This window comes from Bos grunniens, chromosome 7, assembly GCF_055505025.1.
Source record: "Bos grunniens cultivar Pamir isolate PY7600 chromosome 7, Bosgru_T2T1.0, whole genome shotgun sequence".
NCBI classification, from domain to species: domain Eukaryota; kingdom Metazoa; phylum Chordata; class Mammalia; order Artiodactyla; family Bovidae; genus Bos; species Bos grunniens.
The window spans coordinates 14,458,200-14,486,080 of NC_141171.1; the positions used below are offsets into that span (position 1 = coordinate 14,458,200).

Below are 27,881 nucleotides of genomic sequence, written 5' to 3' on the forward strand. Positions count from 1 at the left end.
TTCCCTCACCATTACCCGCAAACACTTTCTAGTTTCTAACAGTTACTTGACACTGTATACTGCGTACATATATTAGGCAGTTTGCTCATCATTTTCACATTGTATCCTACCTAATTTTTCTCTACTATTTGAAGAAACATTATGGGAGAGGTGATCAAATCTCCCAGTGAAATTGTGGGCTTTTTTGCCTTGTATTTCTGTCAAGCATTGCTTTATATATTTTACAAATAAATTACTAAGTGGCTTATAATGCACATCTCAACTTTTTATATTATGAAGAATCAGAATTTTATATATAATTAACTCCATCTGTAGAAATGCATTAAAGTTTACACAGACTGACAGTAGGGTCTGCTTCTGTTTTCTTTTTGAGGGTTTTTGCATATTGTGGGCAGTAGTATGTTTCATCTGGTTACCAATGACATAGAGCCTTGCTCAGCAAAGAGTAAAGGCACCAGTGATCTTTCTTTTTTTTTTTTTTTTTTTTTTTTTGGTCATGCCACATGGCCTTTAGGATCTTATTTCCCTGACAGGGATTAAACCTGGGCCCTCATCAGTGAACGTACAGAGTCCTAATCAACGGACCGCTAGAGAATTCACACCCAGTGATTTCTGACTAACAGACAACTGAGATCCTTCACAAGACTGTTGAAAGTACCTTGATATAATGACACCTGGATCTTATTGCTTGATGTGACGCACAGTCCTCCAGAGGATATAATTAAATTTGTCCATGTAGAGACAAAACAAAAAGTGCTCTGGCGTAACAGTTGCTATATCTTGATACCCAAAGTAGAGATTTTTTGTATTTATCAAAAGCTCCCAATTTTCTGCTTTTTCTCAATATGCCTATGAAAAACACACCTGCCAAGATATAGTAGATGAATCCTGAAGACATTCAGCTATGTGAAATAAGCCAGATACAAAAAAATAAATAAAAACTATAAGCTGTATTATTCCGCTTACATTAAGTTAACTGGAGGAATCTATTTCATAGGCAGAGACAGAAAGTAGAAGAGATGTCAAGACTAGGGAAAAGGGCATTGGGGAGTTAGTGTTTAAGTACCAAGTATCAATTTGAGATGGTAAAAAATTTCTGGAGATAGATGGTAATGATGGTTACATAACAATAAGAATATACTTAATGCTACTGAATATACTTAATGCTTTTTTTAAGATTTGTTTTTATATTTGGCTATGCTGGGTCTTTCAGGATTTGAAACAGCTCAACTGGAATTCCATCACTTCCACTAGCTTTGTTCATAGGCCCACTTGACTTCACATTCCAGGATGTCTGGCTCTAGATGGGTGATCACACCATCGTGATTATCTTGGTTGTGAAGATTGTTTTTGTACAGTTCTTCTGTGTATTCTTGCCACCTCTTCTTAATATCTTCTGCTTCTGTTAGGTCCATACCATTTCTGTCCTTTATCGAGCCCATCTTTGCATGAAATGCTCCCTTGGTATCTCTAATTTTCTTGAAGAGATCTGCCGGTAGCCGGTGTGAGGAGCTCCGCCCATCGCAAAGGTCATGAGGAAGGAGGCTCAGCATACACAAAGGCGGGATGGAGCCTCAGGAGTCCCCCTGGATATTCTCGAGCATCTACCCCCAAAAAACCAGAGTCTGCCTACTCTCACCTCTGACTTTACTGGGGGCTGTCCCCCACCACCATCTCACTCTCTCTGATAAAGAGTTAACTCACAGCTCCAGTTAATAACAGCTTACAGTTCCTGGGCATTAGGAGTGTTTAAATCCAAACCCCTCAGATAGCTCTCTAACTCGCCTGACAAGTTTACCCGGACTCCTACAGCTATGCATACAATTGTTTACAGTCTCCCAGCCATGAGAGGCACGGGAAGCTTAAGATATTCAAATAGCTTAGAGCCTCTCGGAGAGTTAGAAACTGTCAGGATAAAACTAGTAAAAGATTTCATTGATGAGCCAATGCTTGCTGCCAAGTTTCCACATCCCCGGTATTGTATCCTTGAATGTGTATTGATTAATATAGTTGGTATGTAGAAAAAATAAGTAGTGGCCTTGGTGTTAGCAACTTTAGAACCTTAAGGTAATAAATTCTTTCCTTTGTTATAAACCCACTGCACCTCTGCCCTATAGGGAATGCAACTTTATCTAACACCTTCGGAGGATGGCGCCAAACCTTAAAATAATTACTCTTAGAGAAAATAAGTCTTATGGTTGACAAACCTTTGTCAAGAGTCATAAAATGTTAATAGGCCTTCTGACCAGAAGATGATGTAAATCATCTAAACCATTTGTATATGATAAATTTGCAGGAAAGAAACCCTGGTTTCGATAAGGATCAAAGACTGCTGACTTTGCATGATTTCACATTATCCCTATTATCCTCTATGTGTATACTTAAGAGTATAAAAGCCCCTGTTGAAAATAAAGCTATGGGCCTTGTTCACCGAAGCTTGGTCTCCCCATGTCATTCTTTTTCTCAATTTCTGGCTGAGTCTCCACCTGGAGCACGGAGGTCCTCTGCAACCATTTATTTGCCTGGGCTTCTAAGACCCACTCAAGAAGGTGCCTAAGGTGGAGCACCTTCCACTACTCGAGAGGGCGCCTGCGGCCTCCGTGGTCAGAGCTAACCTGATGTCACAGGTTATATTGATTTTCCCCGTAAACCAAGCCACTCAGCCTCTTTTCTCCACTGAATTTTCCTACTGAGCTATCCTCATTCTATTACTCTTTATATCTTTGATGAATATTTAAATAAAGCTATTGTGTCCAATTGGAGAAGGAAATGGCAACCCACCCCAGTGTTCTTGCCTGGAGAATCCCAGGGAGGGGGGAGCCTGGTGGGCTGCCGTCTATGGGGTCGCACAGAGTCGGACACGACTGAAGCGACTTAGCAGCAGTAGCAGCAGCATTGTATCCAGTGAACTCGCCGAAGCCATCTCCCCTTCAAATTCCCTGGATCAGCCGGGGCTGGACCTCAGCAGAGATCTCTAGTCTTTCCCATTCTGTTGTTTTCCTCTATTTCTTTGCATTGATCTCTGAAGAAGGCTTTCTTATCTCTTCTTGCTATTCTTTGGAACTCTGCATTCAGATGCTTGTATCTTTCCTTTTTTCCTTTGCTTTTCACTTCTCTTCTTTTCGCAGCTATTTGTAAGGCCTCCCCAGACAACCATTTTGCTTCTTTGCATTTCTATTCCATGGGGATGGTCTTGATCCCTGTCTCCTGTAAAATGTCACGAACCTCCACCCATAGTTCATCAGGACTCTATCAGATCTAGTCCCTTAAATCTATTTCTCACTTCCACTGTGTAATCATAAGGGATTTGATTTAGGTCATACCTGAATGGTCTAGTGGTTTTCCCTACTTTGTTCAATTTAAGTCTGGATTTGGCAATAAGGAGTTCGTGATCTGAGCCACAGTAAGCTCCTGGTCTTGTTTTTGCTGATTGTATAGAGCTTCCCCGTCTTTGGCTGCAAAGAATATAATCAATCTGATTTTGGTGTTGACCATCTGGTGATGTCCATGTATAGAGTCTTCTCGTGTGTTGTTGGAAGAGGGTGTTTGCTATGACCAGTGCATTCTCTTGGCAAAATTCTATTAGCCTTTGCCCTGCTTCATTCCGTATTCCACGGCCAAATTTGCCTGTTACCCCACGTGTTTCTTGACTTCCTACTTTTGCATCCCAGTCCCCTATAATGAAAAGGACATCTTTTTGGGGTGTTAGTTCTAAAAGGTCTTGTAGGTCTTCATAGAACTGTTCAACTTCAGCTTCTTCAGCATTACTGGTTGGGGCATAGGCTTGGATTACTGTGAAATTGAATGGTTTGCCTTGGAAATGAACAGAGATCATTCTGTCGTTCTTGAGATTACATCCAAGTACTGCATTTCAGAATCTTTCGTTGACCATGATGGCTACTCCATTTCTTCTAAGGGGTTCCTGCCCGCAGTAGTAGATATAATGGTCATCTGAGTTAAATTCACTCATTCCAGTCCATTTTAGTTCCCTGATTCCTAGAATGTCAATGTTGCCATCTCCTCTTTGACCACTTCCAATTTCCTTGATTCATGGACCTAACATTCCAGATTCCTATGCAATATTGCTCTTTATAGCATCGGACCTTGCTTCTATCACCAGTCACATCCACAACTGGGTATTGTTTTTGCTTTGGCTCCATCCCTTCATTTTTTCTGGAGTTATTTCTCCACTGATTTCCAGTAGCATATTGGGCACCTACCGACCTGGGAAGTTCCTCTTTCAGTATCCTATCATTTTGCCTTTTCATACTGTTCATGGGGTTCTCAAGGCAAGAATACTGAAGTGGTTTGCCATTCTCTTCTCCAGTGGACCACATCCTGAAAGATGATGCTGTGAAAGTGCTGCACTCAATATGCCAGCAAATTTGGAAAACTCACCAGTGGCCACAGGACTGGAAAAGGTCAGTTTTCATTCCAATCCCAAAGAATGCTCAAACTACCACACAATTGCACTCATCTCACACGCTAGTAAAGTAATGCTCAAAATTCTCCAAGCCAGGCTTCAGCAGTATGTGAACCGTGAACTTCCAGATGTTCAAGCTGGTTTTAGAAAAGGCAGAGGAACCAGGGATCAAATTGCCAACATCCGCTGGATCATGGAAAAAGCAAGAGAGTTCCAGATAAACATCTATTTCTGCTTTATTGACTATGCCCAAGCCTTTGACTGTATGGATCACAATAAACTGTGGAAAATTCTGAAAGAGATGGGAATACCAGACCACCTGACCTGCCTCTTGAGAAACCTATACACAGGTCAGGAAGCAACAGTTCGAACTGGACATGGAACAACAGACTGGTTCCAAATAGGAAAAGGAGTATGTCAAGGCTGTGTATTATCACCCTGCTTATTTAATTTATATACAGAGTACATCATGAGAAACGCTGGACTGGAAGAAACACAAGCTGGAATCAAGATTGCCGGGAGAAATATCAATAACCTCAGATATGCAGATGACACCACCCTTATGGCAGAAAGTGAAGAGGAACTAAAGAGCTTCTTGATGAAGGTGAAAGAGGAGAGTGAAAAAGTTGGCTTAAAGCTCAACATTCAGAACACGAAGATCATGGCATCTGGTCCCATCACTTCACAGGAAATAGATGGGGAAACAGTGGAAACCGTATCAGACTTTATTTTGGGGGGCTCCAAAATCACTGCAGATGGTGATTACAGCCATGAAATTAAAAGACACTTACACCTTGGAAGGAAAGTTATGACCAACCTCGATAGCATATTCAAAAGCAGAGACATTACTTGGCCAACAAAGGTCCGTCTCGTCAAGGCTATGGTTTTTCCAGTGGTCATGTATGGATGTGAGACTTGGACTGTTAAGAAAGGTGAGCACCAAAGAATTGATGATTTTGAACTGTGGTGTTGGAGAAGACTCTTGCGAGTCCTGTGGACTGCAAGGAGATGCAACTGGTCCATTTTAAAGGAAGTTAGTCCTGGGTGTTCTTTGGAAGGAATGATGCTAAAGCTGAAACTCCAGTACTTTGGCCACCTCATGCAAAGAGTTAACTCACTGGAAAAGACCCTGATGCTGGGAGGGATTTGGGGCAGGAGGAGAAGGGGACGACAGAGGATGAGATGGCTGGATGGCATCACCGACTCAATTGACATGAGTTTGAGTGAATTCCGGGAGTTGGTGCTGAACAGGGAAGCCTGGCATGCTGCAATTCATGGGGTCGCGAAGAGTCGGACACGACTGTGCGACTGAACTGAACTGAACTGATGCTGGGTCTTCAGTTGCTACATGCAGGCTTTCTCTAGTTGTGGGGAGAGGGACTACTCTGTAGCTGCTGTTCATGAGCTTCTCTCATTGCAGTGGCTTCTCTTGTTATGGAGCACGGGCTCTAGGGCAGTCAGGCTTCAGTAGTTGTGATGTACAGGCGTAAGTTGTCCTGAGGCATGTGGAATTTTCCTGGACCAGGGATTGAACCCATGTCCCCTGCATTGATAAGCAGATTCTTAACCCCTGATCCACCATGAAAGTCCTAAACTACACAGTTTAAATGGTTGAGCATAAATAATATGTGATGTATATTTTATCATAGTAAAAAATTGTGGAAGGAGATTATATGTATTATTTGTAGGAATCTCGTAAAATACCATTTCCAGGGAAAAGAAATTCTAAGTAGGCTTGGCTGACAGTACCTCTCATAGAGTCCCAGGTCAACAAAATACCCATCCAATATAGAAGGCTCTTACGTGCTTGAGGTTCATTAATTTATATATCTGAGGCACGTGTTTAGAACAGTCATTTTAAAACAACTAACCAATAAAAAATCAGATTTTTAAAGGGCTAGATTTTATAATTGCTACTAAAACCAGACCCTGAACTGAGAGAGATATTGAGTTAAAAAATGAAAAGAATAAAGCAACTTGCTCAGACAGTATTTCACAGAAAGGGAAAACCAAACAAAACACCTGAATAAAACATCTAATAGAAAATGGAATTTTAAAACACCCACATGTAGGGTCAGTCCTGCAGGTTTCCTGAATAGGGACGTTAGTAGGCTCACAAGTTCAGCTGCCTCAGCCTCTCAAAAACAGGAATGTCCCAATCCCCCAGATCACAAGCCATTCTTTATGTGACAAGTGACTGAGCAGTCAGGAGGAAGACAGCTGCCTGTGAGAGTGGCAGCTCTAGGTGAAGAGTAAAGAAAGAACCAGAGCTGCATTGACTGCAGGATCCCAAATAGCCTAGGGGATAAAGCCAATGGGATAAACTCAGTGGATGGCCCCACTGGAGGCTGATGGAGACAGCCAGGTCCAGAATAGAAAGGGTTAGAAAAGACCAACATGAATCCTTCATGACCCAGGCAAAGCTGGTGAACAGTCACACCTGTTCCTGTCATCAATACTGTAATGTCCACGGTGGGGCAATCATGCACTCAGTCTACATGATTGTGTTCCCTGTACTGTATTGTTTAGTCACTAAGCCATGTCCAACTCTATGACCCCATGGACTGCAGCATGCCAGGCTCCTCTGTCCTTCACTGTCTCCCAGGGTTAGCTCAGATTCATGCCCATTGAGTTGGTGATTCTATCTAACCACCTCATTCTCTGCCACCCTCTTCTCCTTTCCTTCGATCTTTCCCAGCATCAGGGTCTTTTTCTAGTGAGTCAGCTCTTTGCATCAGGTGGCCAAAGTATTGGAGCTTCAGCTTTAGCATCAGTCTTTCCAGTGAATATTCAGGGTTGATTTTCTTAAGGATTGACTGATTTGATCTCCTTGCAGTCCAAGGGACTCCCAAGAGTCTTCTCCAGCACCACAATTCGAAACTATTCATTCTTTGGCATTCAGCATTCTTTATGGTCCAACTCTCACATCTGTACGTGACTACTGATGTAGTCACGATGTACTGTGTATGTAAGTTAAATAAGCAGAGTGACAATATACAGCCTTGAAGTACTTCTTCCCCAATTTGGAATGAGTCTGTTGTTCCATGTCCAGTTCTAACTGTTGCTTCCTGACCAGCATACAGATTTCTCAGCGTGCAGGTTAGGTGGTCTGGTATTCCCATCTCTTGAAGAATTTTCCTCAGTTTGTTGTGATCCACATAGGCAAATGCTTTTGCATAGTCAATAAAGCAGAAGTAGATGTTTTTCTGGAACTCTCTTGCTTTTTCTATGATTTAACAGATGTTAGTCATTTGATCTCTGGTTCCTCTGCCTGTACTAAGTCCAGCTTGAACATTCATGGTTTATGTACTGTAGAAGCCTCACATGAAGAATTTTGAGCATTACTTTGCTAGCATGTGAGATGAGTGCAGTTGTGCTGTAGTTTAAGCATTCTTTGGCATTGCCATTCTTTGGTATTAGAATGAAAACTGACCTTTTCCAGTCCTGTGGCCACTGCTGAGTTTTCCAAATTTGCTGGCATATTGAGTGCAGCACTTTCACAGCATCATCTTTCAGGATTTGAAATAGCTCAACTGGAATTCCATCACCTCTACTAGCTTTGTTCGTAGTGATGCTTCCTAAGGCCCACTTGACTTCACTTTCCAGGATGTCTGGCTCTAGGTGAGTGGTCACACTATCATGGTTATCTGGATCATGAAGATCTTTTTTGTATCGTTCTTCTGTGTATTCTTTCCACCTCTTAATATCTTCTGCTTCTATTGGGTCCATACCATTTCTGTCCTTTATTGTGCCCATCTTTGCATGAAATGTTCCCTTGGTATCTCTAATTTTCTTTAAGAGATCTCTAGTCTTTCCCATTCTATTGTTTTCCTCTATTTCTTTGCATTGATCACCAAGGAAGGCTTATTTCTCCTTGCTCTTCTTTGGAACTCTGCATTCACATGAGTATATCTTTCCTTTTCTCCTTTGCCTTTTGCTTCTCTTTTCTCAGCTATTTGTAAGGCCTCCTCAGACAACCATTTTGCCTTTTTGCATTTCTTTTTGTTGGGGATGGTCTTGATCACGGCCTCCTGTACAATGTCACAAACCTTCGTCCATAGTTCTTCAGGCACTCTATCAGATCTAATCCTTTGAATCTGTTTGTCACTTCCACTACATAATCATAAGGGATTTGATTGAGGTCATACCTGAATGGTCTAGTGGTTTTCTCTACTTTCTTCAATTTAAGTCTGAATTTGGCAATAAGGAGTTCATGATCTGAGCCACAGTCAGCTCCCAGTCTTATTTTTGCTGACTGTATAGAGCTTCTCCATCTTTGGTTGCAAAGAATATAATCAATCTGATTTCAGTATTGACCGTCTGGTCCCTTGTGTTGCTGAATAGGAGGAGAATCCTGAAATCCTGCAATCCACGCAAGATGCTGCTTGAAAAAAAAAAAAAACAGAAAACCAAGATAGATTGTATAGGAGCTTATACTACAAAAGAGCCGCAAGTTCAGAGGAATTGGTTTTGGACTTGGAGGACGGGATTTTGGTAACAACTTTATTGAGACATTTTTCACATAGAATTCACCCACTTAATGTGTACATTCAATGGTTTTTCACAAATTCTGAAAACATTACTATAATCAATTTTAGAATGATTTCATCACCCCAAATACACCATCCCATCCACAACCCTAAGCAGCTACTAATCTATTGATTATCTCTACAGATTTGCCTATTCTGACAATTTCATATCAGTTTTTTAAAAAATTACCATATGGGGGACTTCCCTGGTGGTCTGGTGGCTAAGACTCTGAACTCCTAATGCAGGAGGCCCTGATTTGATCCCTTGTCTGGGAACTAGATCCCACATGCCGCAACTAAGACCCAGCACAGCCAAATAGATATTTTTTAAATAAAAAAATTAAAATACTATATGCCTTCTTGTGACATTTCTTTCACATAGCATAAACATCTATGCTGTAACATTTATCAGTATTTTTTTAGATGATGAGTTTGAATTTGAATATTAATTCAAATGAGCTATCATAAAATGAGACAATGGGTTTGAATTTGAATATTAATTCAAATGAGCTATGGTAAGTATTAGCAAGTAGAATATAAAGCCACATTAAGAAAATAATAAGCCTTGACCAAGTGGATTTACTCTAGGAAGTCAAGGTTTGTTCAGTTATTAGGAAATCCATTAAATAACACATCCTATAGGACATCTAAGAAGGTAAATTATATGATTATCTACATTGATGCTGAAGAAGCCTTTGACAAAATTCAATAGCCATTATTTATATAAACACTCAAGAAAATAAAAATTGGCGAATACTTTGTTGGTTGATTATCTATATCTATAGCTATGTGTGTGTCTGTGTACTGGTGACATTAGCTAATGCAATTAGATGAGAGAAATTAATTGCAAGAGAAGTAAGACCACCTCTTTTTGCAGATGATATATTATTACACATGGAAAGGTCTACAGTATCAATTATAAAATTAATATAAGCAGGGAAGTTTCTGGTGGTCCAATGGTTAGGACTCTTGAGTTTCCACTGCTAGGGGCACAAGTTTGACCTCTGGTTGGGGAGCTAACCAGGTTTCATCTGAAAGTCGCTCAGTCGTGTCCAATTCTTTGCAACCCCATGGACTATACAGCCCAGGGAATTCTCCAGGCCAGACTACTAGAGTGGATAGCCTTTCCCTTCTCCAGGGGATCTTCCCAACCCAGAGATCGAACCCAGGTCTCCTGCATTGCAGGTAGATTCTTTACCAGCTGAGCCACCAGGGAAGGTCTCACATGCTGCACGGCAAAAAAAAAAAAAGTAAGCAATTAAAGAATTCAGTATCTTTGCAAGATATGGAATTGCCATTTAGAAGTCAAAAGCCTCCATCTACTAAGCCAGTAACTAATAAGGTGATAAAATGGTAAAGGAAAAACTCAATTACAATAGTAAAAAAAGAAACTTTGGTTCAAACTTAACAAGATATGGATAAAACCCAAATGAAGAACCTTAAAACACTCTTGTAAGACAAAATAGATTTGAACAAAAGGAAAAACATCCTTTGTTCTTCAATAAAATGGCTTAACATAATAAAGATATAAATTTCCCAGGATTAATTTGGAAGTATAACATAATCCTGGGCTGCCCTTGTGGCTCAGTTGGTAAAGAATCCACCTGCAATGCAGGAGACCTGGGTTTGATCCCTCCGTTGGGAAGATCCCATGGGGAAGGGAAAGGCTACCCACCCCAGTATTCTGGCCTGGAGAATTCCATGGACTACAGTCCATGGGGTCACAAAGAGTCGGACTCCAGTGAGCGACTTTGGTTTTCATAACATAATCCTAATACGAATGCCAAGAATCTTTTTTTATTAGGCAAACTGATGCTAAAGTTTATATGGAAGAACAAACATCTGATGATACCCAAGAAAGCACTGAAAAACAAGCGATGATGCCCTACTGATGTTAAAACATGGCACAAAGCCACTGTAACACTATAGTATTGTCACATAAATAGGAATCAAATGGAATAAAGTAGAATATCTCAAAATAGGCACAAAAACATATGGAATTTTAGTTTGTAAAGGTGGTGTTTCAGATCACTGAGACAAACATGGAGTTTTAATGAAAAGTGCAAAGACAACTAACTAGTTAGCCATCTGGGAAAAGATAAAATTACATATGTACCTCCCACCACTCACAAAAATAAAACACCAAATGGATCAATTATCTAAATGTGTGTTTTGGGGAAGCTGGGAAGCCATACACGTTAAGTATTCAAGTGATTTCTGGACTAATTAAGGAAAAAGATATGACCATGAGGTGGCAGTACAGACACCTTATTTGGGTAGAACTTTGACAAGTTTCTTGGTCTTCCTGGTAGCTCAGCTGGTAAAGAATCCACCTGCAACGCAGGAGACCCCTGTTCAATTCCTGCATCAGAAAGTTCCCCTGGAGAAAGATCGATTGGCTCAGATGGTAAAGAATCCACTTGCAATGTGGGAAATCTGGGTTCGATTCCTGGGTTGGGAAGATCCCCTGAAGGAGGGCATGGCAAGCCACTCCAGTATTCTTGCCTGGAGAATCCCCATGAACAGAGGAGCCTGGTGGGCTACAGTCCATGGGATCACAAAGAGTCGGACACAACTGAGCACACAGTTGACAGGTTTGCATATGAGAAAAGTACCAGGAAATACCAAAGTTATAGCATCAGGGTTACTACTCTGAAGGGGGGAGTAGCCAAACTTCTATTCCAGGAGGAAAAGGCAGTTGCAGAGGTGGTTTATGTATCTAGGTGATATTCAGAAGCCTCATGGGGAGTCTCTGGGTCAGAAAGCTCTGAAGGGTGACAGCACTTTGGGGTCTTTATAGCCCCAGGATTTATCTTCTCATGGTGGGCAGATTTTATTTCTGGGGTATGCTAAGCAGCTGTGTTCTAAATGACTGAAAATCTCCATCTCCTTGTTTGGGCTATGTTTAAAGCTATGAATTTATGTATGTATAACTGAATCACTTCTCTGTACGCCTGAAACTAACACAGTATTGTTGATCAACTATATTCTGATATAAAATAAAAATTGAAAAAAATAATTAGGACTTCCCTGGCAGTCCAGTGAACACTCTGTTCTTCCATTGCAGAGAGCACAGGTTGATCCCTGGTTGGAGAACTAAGATCCTGCAGGCCACACAACAAGGTTTAAAAAAAAAAAATTTGTTTTTAATTTTTTTTTAAAAATGTTTAAATAACTTATATAAGGAAAAATAAAAACTCCAAAAAAATAAAAACAACTTAATTTGTAAATTTTTGAGTTTGGCATCAGTAGGCTACTGTGAATAATGCTGCTGTGAATATTGTTGTGCAAATATTTGAATCCATGCTCCCAGTTCTTTTGGATTTATCAGATCAGATCAGTCGCTCAGTCGTGTCTGACTCTTTGTGACCCCATGAATTGCAGCACGCCAGGTTTCCCTGTCCATCACCAACTCCTGGAGTTCACTGAGACTCATGTCCATCGAGTCAGTGATGCCATCCAGCCATCTCATCCTCTGTCATCCCCTTCTCTTCTTGCACCCAATCCCTCCCAGCATCAGAGTCTTTTTCAATGAGTCAACTCTTCGCATGAGGTGGCCAAAGTACTGGAGTTTCAGCTTTAGCATCATTCCTTCCAAAGAAATCCCAGGGCTGATCGCCTTTAGAATGGACTGGTTGGATCTCCTCACAGTCCAAGGGACTCTCAAGAGTCTTCTCCAACACCACAGTTCAAAAGCATCATTTCTTTGGCGCTCAGCCTTCTTCACAGTCCAACTCTCACATCCATACACGACCACAGGAAAAACCATAGCCTTGACTAGACGGACCTTTGTTGGCAAAGTAATGTCTCTGCTTTTGAATATGCTATCTGGGTTGGTCATAACTTTCCTTCCAGGGAGTAAGCGTCTTTTAATTTCATGGCTGCAGTCACCATTGGCAGTGATTTTGGAGCCCAGAAAAATACCCAAAACCAAAAATCCCATGGATGGAGAAGCCTAGTAGGCTACAGTCCATGGGGTCGCAAATAGTTGGACATGACTGAGTGACTTCACTTTCACTTTTCTTTCCCAGTTCTTTTGGATTTATACCCAAAGTGAAACATAATTGTTTCATTATTTGAGGAACTTCCAAACTGATTTCCACAGCAGTTGAATTTCATATTCCCACCAGCAGTGTACAAGAGTTTCAGTTTCTCCACATGCTCACCAGGATATTCTTTCAACTTCATGGCAAGTTTGAAATATTTAAAAATGAGAAGTTGATCACCTGAAACTATCACAACATTGCTAATTGGCTATACCCCAATACAAAATAAAAAGTTTAAAGAAAAAAAAGGTTGTTAAGGGAATTCCTTGGTGGTCTGGTGGTTACGACTCAACACTTTTATTGCTGAGGGCACGGGTTCAATCTCATGATTGAACTAGGCTGGGGAACTAGGATCCCCCAAGCAACACAGTGTGGAGAGAAAAAAAAAAAGTTGATAGAGGGGGCAAAAGGGGAATCTACTTTTGGTCAAAAAGACACTTCATGCTATGATAAATTCTAAATTCTCAAGTGACATTTTTTCCAAAGAAACTAGCATGTCATAACATATCTTTGTAGTGACCCTGGCAAGCGGCAGCTGTATGAAATGTCATTAGCACCACTGAATCTAAAATTATTTCAAAATAAAAGGTTTTTCTAAATTCTATGTTGATTAATTTGGGGTACTGTTTAATTCTTGAAGTGTGCCTGAGGAGATGCCTGTTTGACATCTCCACTACTGGGTGTGATGGTCATGTTAATTTTCAGATTCCCAAAACTAATGCATGATTTTCCCCAACATCTGTTCCTGCTCAGTCTTCCCCCATTTCAGTAAATGACAGTTCCATTATTGAGCAACTGCTCAAGCCAAAATCCTTGAAGTCACCTTTTATTCTTTTTCAATTAGTTTTTTAATTGAAGGATAATTGCTTTACAGAATTTTGTTGTTTTCTGTCAACATGAACTAGTATAGAGTAGTATTTATGTAATCTACCACAAAATCCTGTCAGTTCTACATTCAGCACATATAAAGAATATACAAAATACATCTTTAATGCTACATTGGACTTCAGGACTTATCTGTTTCAACAGCCAGCATTACCTTAACTAATATGATTGATTAAAAGATTGATAGAAAGAAGAAAGAGATAATGTTAGGTAATAAAAAAGCATTTTGTATTTTTATATAATATTCTTCTACTTATTTGTGAATTTTAATATTTATTAATTGATTCTTAGATATACATACAATCTTATTTTGATCTCTTTACCTTTTCTTTTGACATAAGTTTCTCTCATTTCTATAAAAGATTGTAAGGCTCTGCTAAAATCTTCTTAAACAATGTCAAATTTCAAGAATAATGTTAAAGCTGGGTTTTTTAAAAATATTACTCAAAAAATATTATTACTCATCTGTTAAAAATAAGTCATTACATGCAAACATAAATAAATAGTACTTTATTTTTTAAGTATATTTTCCAAAACAAAAAATTAAAAGAGTGGCATTATTTTACATTTTTGCATTATCTCTTTAATGTCCACTTAACAGGAACAGTTGTATTCTCATACTTGCTTGCTTTTACAATCATTCTGCTGTGATACATTGTTTTGATTGAAGTAAGTGAAGAAATTCAGCTACATACAGATACATACAGATGGAAAGGGGGGGAGTATTTCTATAGCCTCTTAAGATAATTGAAAAGTCTTCTTTGATACAGTATCAGTATTAACAAGTGGTAGTTTACTTATTAAAGATTAGTTGCACTGTGGAATCTGAAACCATTATCAATAAACTTGTCATACAGTGTCACAAACAAAAGTCAATTTCAGGTTGATTGAAAATTTAAATGTGAAACCAAACATGAATAGCTGAAGAAAACAATGAAGTTGAACATATTTAGAATTGAGTTTGGGGAAGGATTTCTTAAGAGAGACACAAAAACTAACACATTAAAGTTCAGAATCACTGTTCAAGACACCATAAAGAAAGAGGGACATGTACAATGAAAAAAGAATTGGTATCAGAAATATCACACTCCTAAACATCATAGAGAAATGACAAAGATACAGAGAGAAATTAGTAAAAACATGTAAAGGTAATTTCCAAAGGGAAACTCACAAGAGCCAATAAATATAAAAAGATGCCCATTCTCATTACTAATCAGCAATGAGATACATTTTACATAAAATACAAAAGAAATCTGAACATAAATATCCTACACCCAGTGAGTTCATGGGAGGTGTACAAGAATGTTTATGGCAACTTTATTAATAATGGATAAAAGCTACAAACTACCCAGAGAGGCCCATCCACTGTAGACTGGATAAGTAAGTTGTATACATTCATACAAAAGATCCCTATGTAGCAATTAAATAAATTATACTTTCATGTGACTTAAATCTCAAAAATGAGTGAGCAAAAGTAAGAATGTATTAACACGCTATTCATTTAGGTAGTGTTGTTCCTTTCTCAACTTTTAGTCATGTTTTATTTTTAATAATTTAAGAATCACAAGAAGTTACAAAAATAGTACTGAGGTCCCACGGACTCTTTGTCCAGCATCTCCTAATGACAATGTCTTACATAACTGTAATTCATTATCAAGATAAGAATACTGACATTGCCACAATATGATTAACTCAGGTACAGACATCTGTATTTCACCTGTTGTTTACTTGCATTCTTTTTCCTTCTTTTGGCAGGGGATACATGTTACCCTGGGGAAGAAAATGGCAACCCACTCCAGCATTCTTGCCTGGAGAGTCCTAAGGACAGAGGAGCCTGGAGGACTGTAGTCCATGCGGTCGCAAGAGTCGGACATGACTTAGCGACTAAACCACCACAAGTTTATTGTTTTTTTTAACTGTATCTATACATTTTCATCAAATCTTCTCTATTGCCATTTTTTAAAAGAAATCTGGATAGAAATCATAACTATGAGGTGGTAGAGGTTAATCTATTAGAAATCACAATAAAAAACTAGACAGGTTTACAAATAGGTAAAGGAGTACGTCAAGGCTGTATGTCACCCTGCTTATTTAACTTCTGTGCAGAGTACATCATGAGAAACGCTGGGCTGGAAGAAGCACAAGCTGTAATCAAGACTGCCGGGAGAAATATCAATAACCTCAGATATGCAGATGACACCACCCTTATGGCAGAAAGTGAAGAGGAACTAAAGAGCCTCTTGATGAAAGTGAAAGAGGAGAGTGAAAAAGTTGGCTTAAAGCTCAACATTCAGAAAACAAGGATCATGGCATCTGGTCCCATCACTTCATGGGAAATAGATGGGGAAACAGTGGAAACAGTGTCAGACTTTATTTTGGGGGCTCCAAAATCACTGCAGATGGTGACTGCAGCCATGAAATTAAAAGACGCTTACTCCTTGGAAGGAAAGTTATGACAAACCTAGATAGCATATTCAAAAGCAGAGACATTACTTTGCCAACAAAGGTCCGTCTCGTCAAGGCTATGGTTTTTCCAGTGGTCATGTATGGATGTGAGAGTTGGACTGTGAAGAAAGCTGAGTGCCAAAGAATTGATGCTTTTGAACTGTGGTGTTGGAGAAGACTCTTGAGAGTCCCTTGGACTGCAAGGAGATCCAACCAGTCCATTCTAAAGGAGATCAGTCCTGGGTGTTCTTTGGAAGGACTGATGCTAAAGCTGAAACTCCAGTACTTTGGCCACCTCATGCAAAGAGTTGACTCATTGGAAAAGACTCTGCTGCTGGGAAGGATTGGGGGCAGAAGGAGAAGGGGACGACAGAGGATGAGATGGCTGGATGGCATCACCAACTCGATCGACATGAGTTTGAGTGAACTCCAGGAGTTGGTGATGGACAGGGAGGCCTGGCGTGCTGCGATTCATGGGGTCGCAAAGAGTCGGACACGACTGAGCAACTGAACTGAACTAAACAGATTGAAAGATACTTTCAGAGTGGACTGACGTGGGAGTTGGGGTCTAGCTAAATCCTTTTTACAAGAGACACATCTAAAGTACACAGAAGGCTTAAATGAGAAGGAGGGAGAACCATCTGACAGAAAACAGGCATGGCTTTATTAATAATACTGAAAAAAATAGACCTAAAAAATCTTTCTCCTTGCTGTCTCCAATTTTTCTCCTAGTTTCTTCCGAACCCATTTCAATCAGCCTTTTGTGACAGCAGGTCACAGAATCAGCTTTGACAAGTTTATCAACAACTCCCATTGATATTCTGTTATCTGTTGTCAAGTCCAGTCAGAACAGAGAGGGTGGAGGAAGGCTGAGTCAGGGCAGTCCTAGACAGAGGAACAGTCTAGCCAAGTTTGGGCCAGACTAGTGGGGGGTTCTTAAACCGTGGCCATCAGTGGGAGAGCCCTGTGACCCACAGGGATGGGCTGGTACTATTACTCCTGCCAGGCTTAGTCACTGCCAGGAGCAGTCTTAGCACAACCCCAGAGGTAGGTTCTGGGCAGGGCAGCAACCAGGGCCACTCATAAACTAAGCCCACTAGGTGGATACCCAAGATGCAGGTTCTCATGGCTACCATACCAGCAGACACTATACTCAGCTGGGAGTAATAAACATTTCTGAAAGGGAGGACTTCCCTGGTGATCCAGTAGTTAGAATCCATGTTGCACCACAGGGGAATGTAGGTTCAATCCCTGGTCGGAACTAAGATCCCACATGCTGTGAAGCAATTAAGCCTGTGAGCCACAACTAGAGAAAAGGCTGTGTGCCATAACGAAAGACTCCACATGACGAAACAAAGATCCTGTGTGCTGCAACTAAGACCCAATGCAGTCAAAAAAAAAAATTTAAACTCCTACGAGAAATAAAAAATTCTTGATAGCTCTCCCATCATGAAACTACAGTGGAGACTTTAAAAAATATATGTATTTCTTTTTCTCATGTACCATGAGTCTAGAGATAAGCAGTTCAGTGTAAGTACAGCTACTCAGAGAAACTGCTGAGAAGCAAGGAAGCCTTGTGTTCTGGCATCACCATCTTTGCTGGTGGCTTCTGCCTACTGGTTACCTTCTTCCAGTCCCTGGCACTGTATTTACTTTCCAGGCAGAAAGAGGGAGGAAGTACCGAGGAGAAAGAGAGTAAGATAACAAACATGGGACTGTCCCCTTTTCAACGGCTTTCCTAGAAATCACACCAGTGGCTCTGCCTCTGCCATGTGCCAGGGCTGTGAGGCATTCCTTCAAGAAAGATGGGGAGGGACTTTCCTGGTGGCTCAGTGGATAATAATCTGCCTGCCAATGCAGGAGACATGGGTTCGATCCCTAGCCCAGGAAGATCCCATATGCTGCGGAGCAACTGGGCCTCTGCACCACAACAACTGAAGCCCATGCACCTAGAGCCTGTTTTCCACAAGAGAAGCCAGCACAGTAAGAGGCCTGTGCATCATAAGAGAAAGCAGCCCCTGCTCACCCCAGCTACCGAAATCCTGTATGCAGCAACAAAGACCTAACATATCCAGTGATAAATAACTTTAAAAAAGAAAAGAAAGACAGAGCAAGCTGGGTTTTCTGTTTTTTGTTTTACTAACATTTAACAAGTTGAGCAAAATCTAGGTTGTGATAGTAGGAAGTGGCAAGAGTGGACACAGAGCAACGTGTGCTACACTGGGCCCATAAAGTCCCAACAGATGCCAGAGGTTCCACATCCTACAGGTCACTGCCTCCAATCACAAACAACTAGAATGGAAATGAAAAACAAGGCGACCGAGAAACCCCAGCACTGCATCTAGAAGACATATTCCTGAATAACCCATGTGTCTCAGGGGCTGTTAAAATGGAAATAATACAGTATTTAGAACTGAGCCACAATAAGTAAAAAGATCACCTATCACAACTTGTTGAATAACTTGGAGGGCATTTAGAGTGATATATGTGGCCTTGCGTATTTATATTACGCAAGGAAAAGCCAAGAAGCCAATGAACTCGGGGTCCACATAAAAAATGCAGCATTGGGAACTATGTCTAGAAGGGAAAAGAATCTGGAAACAATATATACAGGCACATATAACTGAATCACTTTGCTGTACACCTGAAACTAACACAACATTGTAAATCATATTTACTTCAATAATTAAAAAAAAAAAATGTAGCATAAAGTCAAATCCACATTCGTAACACTGACAGAGCCCCTCTCTCAAAATGAGTTCTCTTGTGAATACCAGTGAAGGTCCCATCTGAAGGCCCATACATAGTCGTTATACTAACACAACCATTCTCTATTTGTCCTTCCATATGACACAGAAGGATGGGTGCTCACGAGGGCTTTCACAACTTCTATGGGAAAAAAAAAAAATGACAGTTTTCTGTACAGGCATCCAGTTCCTGTCCTACCCGATTCTTCTGGGTTGAATACAGTCACTTTTGTCAGAAGGCTATATTTAAGTGTCTATTTTCCCAGGACTTGTTATGTAAGTTTTTTGCTTTTTTTCGGCTGCATCTCGCAGCTTGTGGAATCTTAGTTCCCAGACCAGGGATTGAACCCAGTAGGCCCCTTGGCAGAGTACAGAGCCCTAAACAGTGGACCACCAATGAATTCCTAAGGTTTTTTTAAAAAAATAACTTAAAAATTAAATTATATTTTGAATCCTCAAGAAAGGATATTTGTGGGGAGAAATTTGATTAGAGGTTGTGTGCGCTAACATTTTATCCATGTTAAATTTCATATGTGCATTCATTATATTTTGATTATAGAGGAAATGTCCATTGGGAGATAGTTCTCCATGGGCTAACTCACATTTCCATATGTCTTGCTCTGTTCTGCACTGTGTCCTTGAGGATGTTTATAGACCAGACATCCTCGGAGCAGAGGGCAGGTATGTTTGCAGTCCAGTGTCCTAAAGTTAAAGTCCCTCCCGGGCAAAGATGGGGCAGATTTGTTTACAGCTCATTAGAAAATGAGCTGGAGTTCCTGAGCTGTGACACAAACTGACTCCATGAGTAGCATCCACATGGGCCATTTTACATCATCCCTGTGCAACTTGGGAGTCCAGGAGAATCAACAGGAACGTGAAGCATCTGTTGCCTCCTGCACTGTTAATAAAGCCCTTGGTCTCTGACCCAGAAATCTGGTGTCTCTGGCCAACGTCCATGAAACTGTGGCAGGCTAACGATCAGCCTGGAAGTAGGGAAGATCTTTTTATTTTTTGACAATATCCTGGTTCTTAGGATGAATGCTAAAGAAATCTTATGTTTGTAATGGCTCACCCATTAAAAAAAGAAAGGGGGGGTTCCCTGGTGGCTCAGATGGTAAAGAATCTACCTGTAACACAGGAGACCTGGGTTCAATCCCTGGGTGGGGAAGATCCCCTGGAGAAGGGAAGGCTACCCACTCCAGTATTCTTGCCTGAAAAATCCCATGGACAGAGAAGCCTGACAGGCTATACAGCCCATAGGATCACAATAAGTCGGACATACATAAGGAGAGAAAACATAAAACAGTTGTCCAAAAAAAAAGTTGATAATCGGTGAATGAAGGCATGGACTTTGAGGGACTTTCCCCAACTAACTTTATGAGGCTGGCATATCCCAACAAAAGAACAGCATGACAAAGGAAAATTTGCAATTTGGTGTCACTCAAAGGTGCAAAAATCCTAGCTAGCAAACTAGGAACAGTGCTGTGTAGTAGATATGAGAGGGCAGAGTTACCCAGGAATCCAAGGTTAATAGCACAGTAGAAGAGTCAATTCATTTACCACACAGACATGTTAAAAAAAACAAAAGAAAAAGCTACCTGTATTCATTCATTCATTCAACAAATACTTATTGAGTGCCTGCTATGAGTTCTACCCTTGTTCCAGGGGTTTTGAAATACATCAATGAACAAATACTATCATCTCACGAGATGCAGAACAGACATTTGATTTTGTAAAAAAAAATGCAATGCCTGTTCATAAGAAAGAACACTAATGCCCTAGGAAGAGAAGGCAACTTTATCATCCTGATAAAGTCATCCACCAAAATGTAACAGCAGATAACACTTTGATACGATAGGAACACAATGCCCTTTAAGATCAGGAAGAAGACCAGGGTGCAGAAGGCCCCTTCTAATCAATATGATTCAAAAGCCGCTGCCAGAGAGCATAAGAGCAACAAGAGCATAAGAAAGTGGTAAGAATTTAAAAGGAGCAAATGAAATCTGTCTGTATATATAGATATGATTATCTGTAGAAATCCCCCCAACGATCTACCCATCAGTTATTAGGAAGGAGTATATCCAATTTGCTATGAATAGGCTCAACAAAGAGAACTCTATGAGGACCAGCAAGATACATATACCTCTAGGTCTTCTCCAGAAATACCCTGTGAAGTATTCTAGGAAAGAAAACCATGCCATTTCTCACAAAAAGTCCAAAAGACTTCTAAATAACACAAGGAAAAGAATCAAAAGTGTAGCATGGAAACTATGGGTTAAAAGGAAGAAGACCCTGAAAGAAAAGATGACACTGCCAAGATAAATACCCCCAACTGAACCCCAATAAATGAGTTAAAGAGTGTTGCCCTCTTTAGATCATTCATTCAATCTAAAAAAGATTCATTAACAATTGAATGCCAGCATTTGAGAAAACAGACGGTGACTGTCCTCTCCAAGGAATGCCACAATTACAAGATGACTTCAAAATAGTATTATGGGTCTATCCTGCCATGATGAAGACGGTAGCTATGTTTACCAAAATGAATGCACATTGGAAGAACCTTTTAAAACAACTTTAGTGGGGTATCACTTACATACTATAAAACTCACACATTTGAAATGTACAGCTCAAATGATTTTTAGTGGTCTGTCTACAATGCGGGAGACCCAGGTTCGATCCCTGGGTTGGGAAGATCCCTTGGAGAAGGAAATGGCAATCCACTCCAGTACGATTGCCTGGAAAATCCCATGGACAAAGGAGCCTGGTAGGCTACAGTCCATGGGGTCACAAAGAGTCAGACACGACTGACTCCACGTTCACATTCATCACACTGTGCAGCTATCAGCATGAACCAGTTTTAGAACATTTCCATTACCCCAGTAAGATCCCTCATGCCTGCACAGTTCACTGGGTTCTCCCCACCAGCCCAGGCAAAAATGGACCTACTCTATGTTTCTATGGCTTCTCTGCCTAATCTGGATATGTCACATAAATGGGATAGTACAGTCTGTGGTGCTTTGTGACTGGTTTCATTCACTGAGCATGTTTGGCGAGGTTCATTCCTTTCTGTGACTTCCCTGGTGGTCAAGTGGTTAAGACACCAAGCTTCCACTGCACAAGTTCTATCCCCAGCTGGGGAACTAAGATCCCACATGCTGCATGGCACATTAAAAAAATTGAAAGAAAAAAAAAAAAACTTAATTTATTTGTATGGCCAAATAATATTTCATTGTATAGTTAACTATATTTTATTAATCCATTCTCCAATTCCCCAAAGGGAAATTTGGGGTTTTCTCTTTCTGGCTATCGTGACACATGTTATGAACACTTGTGCACAAGTCTTTGAACAGCTTTTGATTTCTCTTGGGGGTCAAGTAGTTTTCTGTTACGACCAACACCACTTTAGGGTCCCACCAACAATGTGTGTTCTCTGAACTTTGGAAGCAGCATTTCCTAGTTCCCCTTTTCCCTCAAGATTACATTTGTCCATCGAAATTAATTTTTTTTAATATTTTTAACTTTTGGCCAGGCCTCTCAGCTTGTGGGATCTTAGTTCCCCAACCAGGGACTGAACGCGGAAACACTGCAGTGAAAGCGCCAAGTCCTAACGACTGGACCATCAGGAAATTCCCAGTTTCTTACATATTGAGGATCCAGTGTCCACACTTCAAAGTTCTGCATGTGTTTTGTTTTTTTAATAATAAATAAGCCAATAAGGTTCAGTGCTTTTTGAAAGCACGAGTCTCCTTTTCCTCTTTCTTAATACAACTTCTGCCTTAAAATAAGGATAAGCCCGCCTGGCTTCTGTTTTTGTATAGTTTTGATGGTGCACAGCCACACCTGTTTATTTATGTATTTTCTGTGACCACTTTTGTGCCACATGGTAGAGCTGAGTAGTTGTAACAGAGATCATCTGGCCCACCAAATCAAAAATATTTAATAGCTCCCCATTTACCAAAAAAGTTTGCAGACCTCTGTCTTAAAGTGTAGGTTTAGAAATATGCACAAAATACAAAGAGTTAAACTAGTGTGTGTGCAGGGGGACTTACCCTGATGGTCCAGGGATTAAGACTCTGTGCTCCCTATGCAGGCAGCCTGGGTTTGATCCCTGGCTGGGGAACCTGATCACACGTATCACAACGAAGACTTGGCACGGCCAAATAAATAAATTTAAATATACAATTTTTTAAAACCCTATTGTTTTGAAGGGCTGAGAAAGAAATACATCAGACGGGCCTAAGCTAGAACAGTAAATCTGCCCTGCAAATTAACCCCCAACGCAACTGCTTTAAGGTGTTTAGAGTCGTGTGCAAAGCTCTTGATTAGGGCATTGAGAATGATATCACGTCGTGTGATGCGGGCATGTGTGATGAGGCACATCACACATGCTTCTAGGCTGTCTGCTCAGGTTACACTGCCAGGCTTAAAGTCATGTTGTTTTTTGAGGGTTTTTGTTGTTTTTTGCCGCTAGGCAGCTTGCGGGATCTTAAGTTCCTCAAATAGGGATAGAACATGCACCTCCTGCAGTAAAGCATGGAGTCCTACCCACTGGAAACTTCCACCAGGGAATTTTTTTTTCCCTGTCAAATTGCTTTTATTATGGAACACAAAAGCATTTTCGTTTCCACAGTTTACAGCTTTCTTAATGATGGGCAAAATCAATGTTATTCTTTCTGGGAAGATGGTAATGTTTTATATCCTAATTCAGGTGGTGATTATAGGGGTTTACACACTGGTCAAATTTCATCAACCTGTACATTTAAAATGGTGCATTTTACATGCAAGGTAAGTTTTCAGACAGAATTATAAAATTAAACATCATTCTCCAGAGAGAGATTCAAAGAAACAGCTGTCTGCATGAAAAATACATTTAAAGATTTCTTTTCTTGGTCTTGGAAATAGGGGAACAGAGATGTTTAAAAAACTGTCGTTCAACTGTTAGCACAAAATTCCATTTCCTGGAGTTCATCTCCCAAGTTTGAACAGAAATTATGTTCGACTTAGCGACTGAACAACAAAACCTGACACCATAAATAAAAATCAACAATGGATAGGAAAACATCTTAGAAGACATTTTAGAAGGGTATTTTAGGAACATTTTAGAAGACAAGAATCTAAATATATTCTCATAATTAGTAGAGTGTATTCTATATAATAAAATAATAATGTGACTACACATTATTGTCCCAACACAAATCAGCCAAAGACCACCAGGGACAAAACTTATAGTCTGACAAAGTTGGATTTACCAACTTGTTACAGAGGAAACGACATACCTGAGGAACCACCAGGTGTCCCACCAAACCACGGAAGACATAGGGATATTAGAAGATTGGGGGGAAGGAAAGAGTTTGGATGAAATTCAAGTGAAGTAGTATTTTGATAGGCTTAAAAAGTAAAGTGACACTGAGTTAAAACAGGTGTAACAGATATATCAGATGACACTTAGAACTAAACCAAAGTTTTAAAAACCTTAGCTCAAAACCCATGTGCAAGTTCAACTGGTGGCTCAGTGGTGAAGACTCTACCTGCCAATGCAGGAGACGCAGGTTTGATTCCTGAGTCAGGAAGATCCCCTGGAGATAGCAATCCACTCCAGTATTTTTGCCTGGAAAACCCCATGAACAGAGGAGCCTGGAGGGCTACAGTCCTAGGGTGGCAAAGAGTCAGACACAGCTTCAGGACTGAGCACACACACATGTAATGTAGCCAAATGGGGTATTTAGCAGGATATCTATGGCCTTAACTGCTTAAATTCAAAAACACAGACTGAAAATTAATGAGCTAGATTTCCAGCTTCAAGATAGGACCTAATAAAAGCAAACCCACATTCTTCACGTTTATATGTTTTCTCTGCCACTCTGAATTTCCTTGTGCAGTAGTTTAAGCCCCAGCAGGATTCCCCCCATACCAAAGCTATTCACAGTTGCTCTCCTGTGGGATCGATGAGCCTTTCTCTGCTTCCACTCCCAGACTTGTCTTCAGTGTGCATCCTCACGTGTTTCCTACGTGATGAATGACTGGAAAGCTTCCGACACTGCTACATCTTCCCTCTTGCATGTAGCCTCTTGTGGGCAGTTGCCTTAGAGCTCTTATGGAAGGCTTTTCTGCAGTCACTGAATGGGTAGGGCTTCTCCCCAGTATGGGTTCTCATGTGTGCCATCAGAAAGAACTTTCTGCTAGAGGTTTTGCCACAGTCACTGCACTGGTGGCATTTCTCCCGTGTGTACTCTCTTATGCACTGTCAGGTCACTGCTCCTGCCGAAGGCCTTCCCACAGTCACTGCATTCATACAGCTTCTCCCAAGTGTGCATCCTCTTGGGTACAGCAAGGCTCGAGGTAGAGCTGAAGATCTGTCCACACTAGCTACACTTAGACAGAGTTCCTCTCCAGGATGAGTTAACACGTTCGGCCCGAGAAAGGAGTTGCAACTGAAAGCCTTCCCACACTGAGAACATTTGTAGGTTTTCTCACCAGCATGTGATCGCACGTGGACCCCAAGGAAGGAAGGATAACTAAATACTTCCCCACATTATTTACATTCATCACGTTTCACACCTGTGTAATTCCTCTTAGTAGTCAGGTCAGGATTTCTTCTGATGGCTTTTCCACACAGACTGTGTTCATGGGACTTCTTTCTAGGTTGAGTTGGTACCTGTCAATGAAGAGATAAGCAGTAACTAAAGGCTTTCTTACTTTCATTGCACTCATGGGAATTCTCCCCCATAGGAAGTATGTGGTGTAAAGAAATCAAATTCCTACCTTAGAAATTGCTACCATTTTCAGAGCACGTGCACTGCTTCTGCCCTGTCTGAGTTCAAATTGAGTAGACATAATGAAGTGAAAGTGTTTAGTCACACGGTCGGGTCCAGCTCTTTGTGACCCCATGGACTGTAGCCCTGCCAGGCTCCTCTGTCCATGGAATTCTCCAGGCAAGAATACTGGAGTGGGAGCCATTCCCTTCTCCAGGGGATGTTCCCAACCCAGGTCCTGAACCTGGGTCACCTGCACTGCAGGCAGATTCTTTACCATCTGAGCCACCAGGTAAATACAGGGAATGCTCTACCATAAGGCTCCATCATGGCTGCATTCATAAGACTTCTTATGTACTGACTTTTTTTTTCTGATAGTTTTGTAAAACAAAAATTCAATTCTAAGTCATATATACAGACCTGCTTACTTGTGGGATCTATCTCTCTATGAATCACTACTGAAATCAGTTTAGGATACTACCCAAATTCATGGCACCCTAGACTCTCTACTGAGACATGACTTATCTTAGGTGAAGGCTACTGGCCCCTCGTGTCTCCCCAGGTTGTGCTGCTTGTCTGTCTCATGGCAATTTCCTCCTGCAGAGAACCAGCAATGAGCCCTCATGAGCCTTACCCCTTTCCTGCCAGTAAATGGTTTTTCCCACACTTTATTCCTCTCAGCCGTGGTCTCTTTGGTTTTAAGCTGAGAATTCTGGTCTGAAATGATCAGAAGAAAAAAGGTTTAAGTTCATGGAGAAATAAATGGTTAGATAACATAAAATAACAAACAGAGGCCCATGGAGTTTTTCTTTCATATACTGACTCTTCTCAGTCAATGTGACAGGGAAGAATACACCAGCAGTTAAAGACAGACTTAGGATTTCAGCAAGGTAGAGAATTTGACAAGCATGCAAACAAGGGGTGAAAATGGCAAGTGACGGGCCAGGGAACAGTTCTGTTAAGAATGAGACAACTGCTAATAGTCTAAAAGAGGGCAAATACACTTTGAGGACAGTGGGAAAATGGGAAAATAGCACACCTGGGAATGTTCTGGAAAGAGGAAGCAGTACTCAGTACTCTGTAATGGCCTATATGGGAAAAGGACTTAAGAAAGAATGGATATATGTGTATGCATAACTAGTGCATAACTAGTTAGGTACTGCTGAATACCTAAAACTAACAGCATTGTAAGTCAACTATACTCCAATAAAAATGAATTTTAAAAAAAGAGAAAGCAGGACAGAGCTTATTCTTAGAGCAAAAGTGGTAGAAACAGCAAGAATTATGTTCAAATCTTATAATAACCTACAATGGAAAAGAATCAAACAAAAAAAAAGAATATAGATATATACATAAATGTTGTTGTTGTTTAGTCGCTAAGTCATATCCAACTCTTTGCAACCCCATGGACTATGTAGCCCAACAGGCTCCTCTGTCCATGGGATTTCCCAGGCAAGAATACTGGAGTGGGTTGTCATTTCCTTCTCCAGGGGATTTTCCCAACCCAGGGATAGAACTCTACCACTGAGCCCCCAGGGATACCCTGTATACATATATATTAATACACATATGGCTGGTGGGCTAAGTCCATGGGTCACAAAGAGGTGGCCATGATTTAGCGACTAAAACAACATGTATGTATGACCGAATCACTCTGCTGTATATCTGAAATGTATCCAACATTGTAAATCAGCTATACTTCAATTTAAAAAAAAAAAAGTGGGAGAGAAAAGAGAGAAGGGAAGGAGAGGAAGGAAAGCAGAAGTTTCTAGAGGAAATTCACCCCAAGTGGCTAGACACAATTTCTCAGACAAAAATGACCTTTGAGAAACTCTATAAAGGGGCTCCTTTTCCCCAGGGCTCACCTGCACAGGTGTCTTGGAGAAGTCTCCTCTTCCGTGTTCTCAGCTCCTCCTGGGTGAGCAGGCAGGGTTTGCGGAGATGATACCCTGGCACGTGGGGAAATACACATGAGGTGGGGGGTGTGCAGGGTCGGCACGGAAACTCCGCCCAGAGTAGGGCCAACAGTTTCAGCATGTGTGGCCCCAAGAGCA

The 27,881-nt window shown here is 40.8% G+C and overlaps 2 protein-coding genes across 33 annotated transcripts in view; one reads left to right on the plus strand and one right to left on the minus strand.

Annotated features, from left to right (window-relative positions):
* Positions 1-17,030, plus strand: part of LOC147368541 (zinc finger protein 426-like) — a 43,644-nt gene extending 26,614 nt beyond the window's left edge. For 7 of the 17 annotated variants that reach the window (XM_086409134.1, XM_086409129.1, XM_086409130.1 and 4 more), the window contains 2 exons: positions 12,020-12,075; positions 15,639-17,030. In XM_086409134.1, the coding sequence (XP_086265260.1) occupies positions 12,020-12,052 (33 nt within the window). In that variant the 3' untranslated portion in view covers positions 12,053-12,075; positions 15,639-17,030. Of the gene's footprint in view, positions 1-4,327; positions 4,443-12,019; positions 12,076-15,638 lie in introns of those variants that run through there. The other 10 variants (XM_086409118.1, XM_086409125.1, XM_086409119.1 and 7 more) reach the window with 2 other exon arrangements.
* LOC147368542 (zinc finger protein 177-like) overlaps positions 11,922-27,881 on the minus strand; it is a 28,068-nt gene continuing 12,108 nt past the window's right edge. For 5 of the 16 annotated variants that reach the window (XM_086409183.1, XM_086409191.1, XM_086409179.1 and 2 more), the window contains 4 exons: positions 27,693-27,776; positions 26,462-26,544; positions 25,634-25,730; positions 11,922-12,056 (listed from right to left, as the gene is read on the minus strand). In XM_086409183.1, coding sequence (XP_086265309.1) covers positions 12,049-12,056; positions 25,634-25,730; positions 26,462-26,544; positions 27,693-27,776 — 272 coding nt within the window. In that variant the 3' untranslated portion in view covers positions 11,922-12,048. Of the gene's footprint in view, positions 12,057-14,378; positions 25,731-26,461; positions 26,545-27,692; positions 27,777-27,881 lie in introns of those variants that run through there. The other 11 variants (XM_086409178.1, XM_086409176.1, XM_086409175.1 and 8 more) reach the window with 5 other exon arrangements.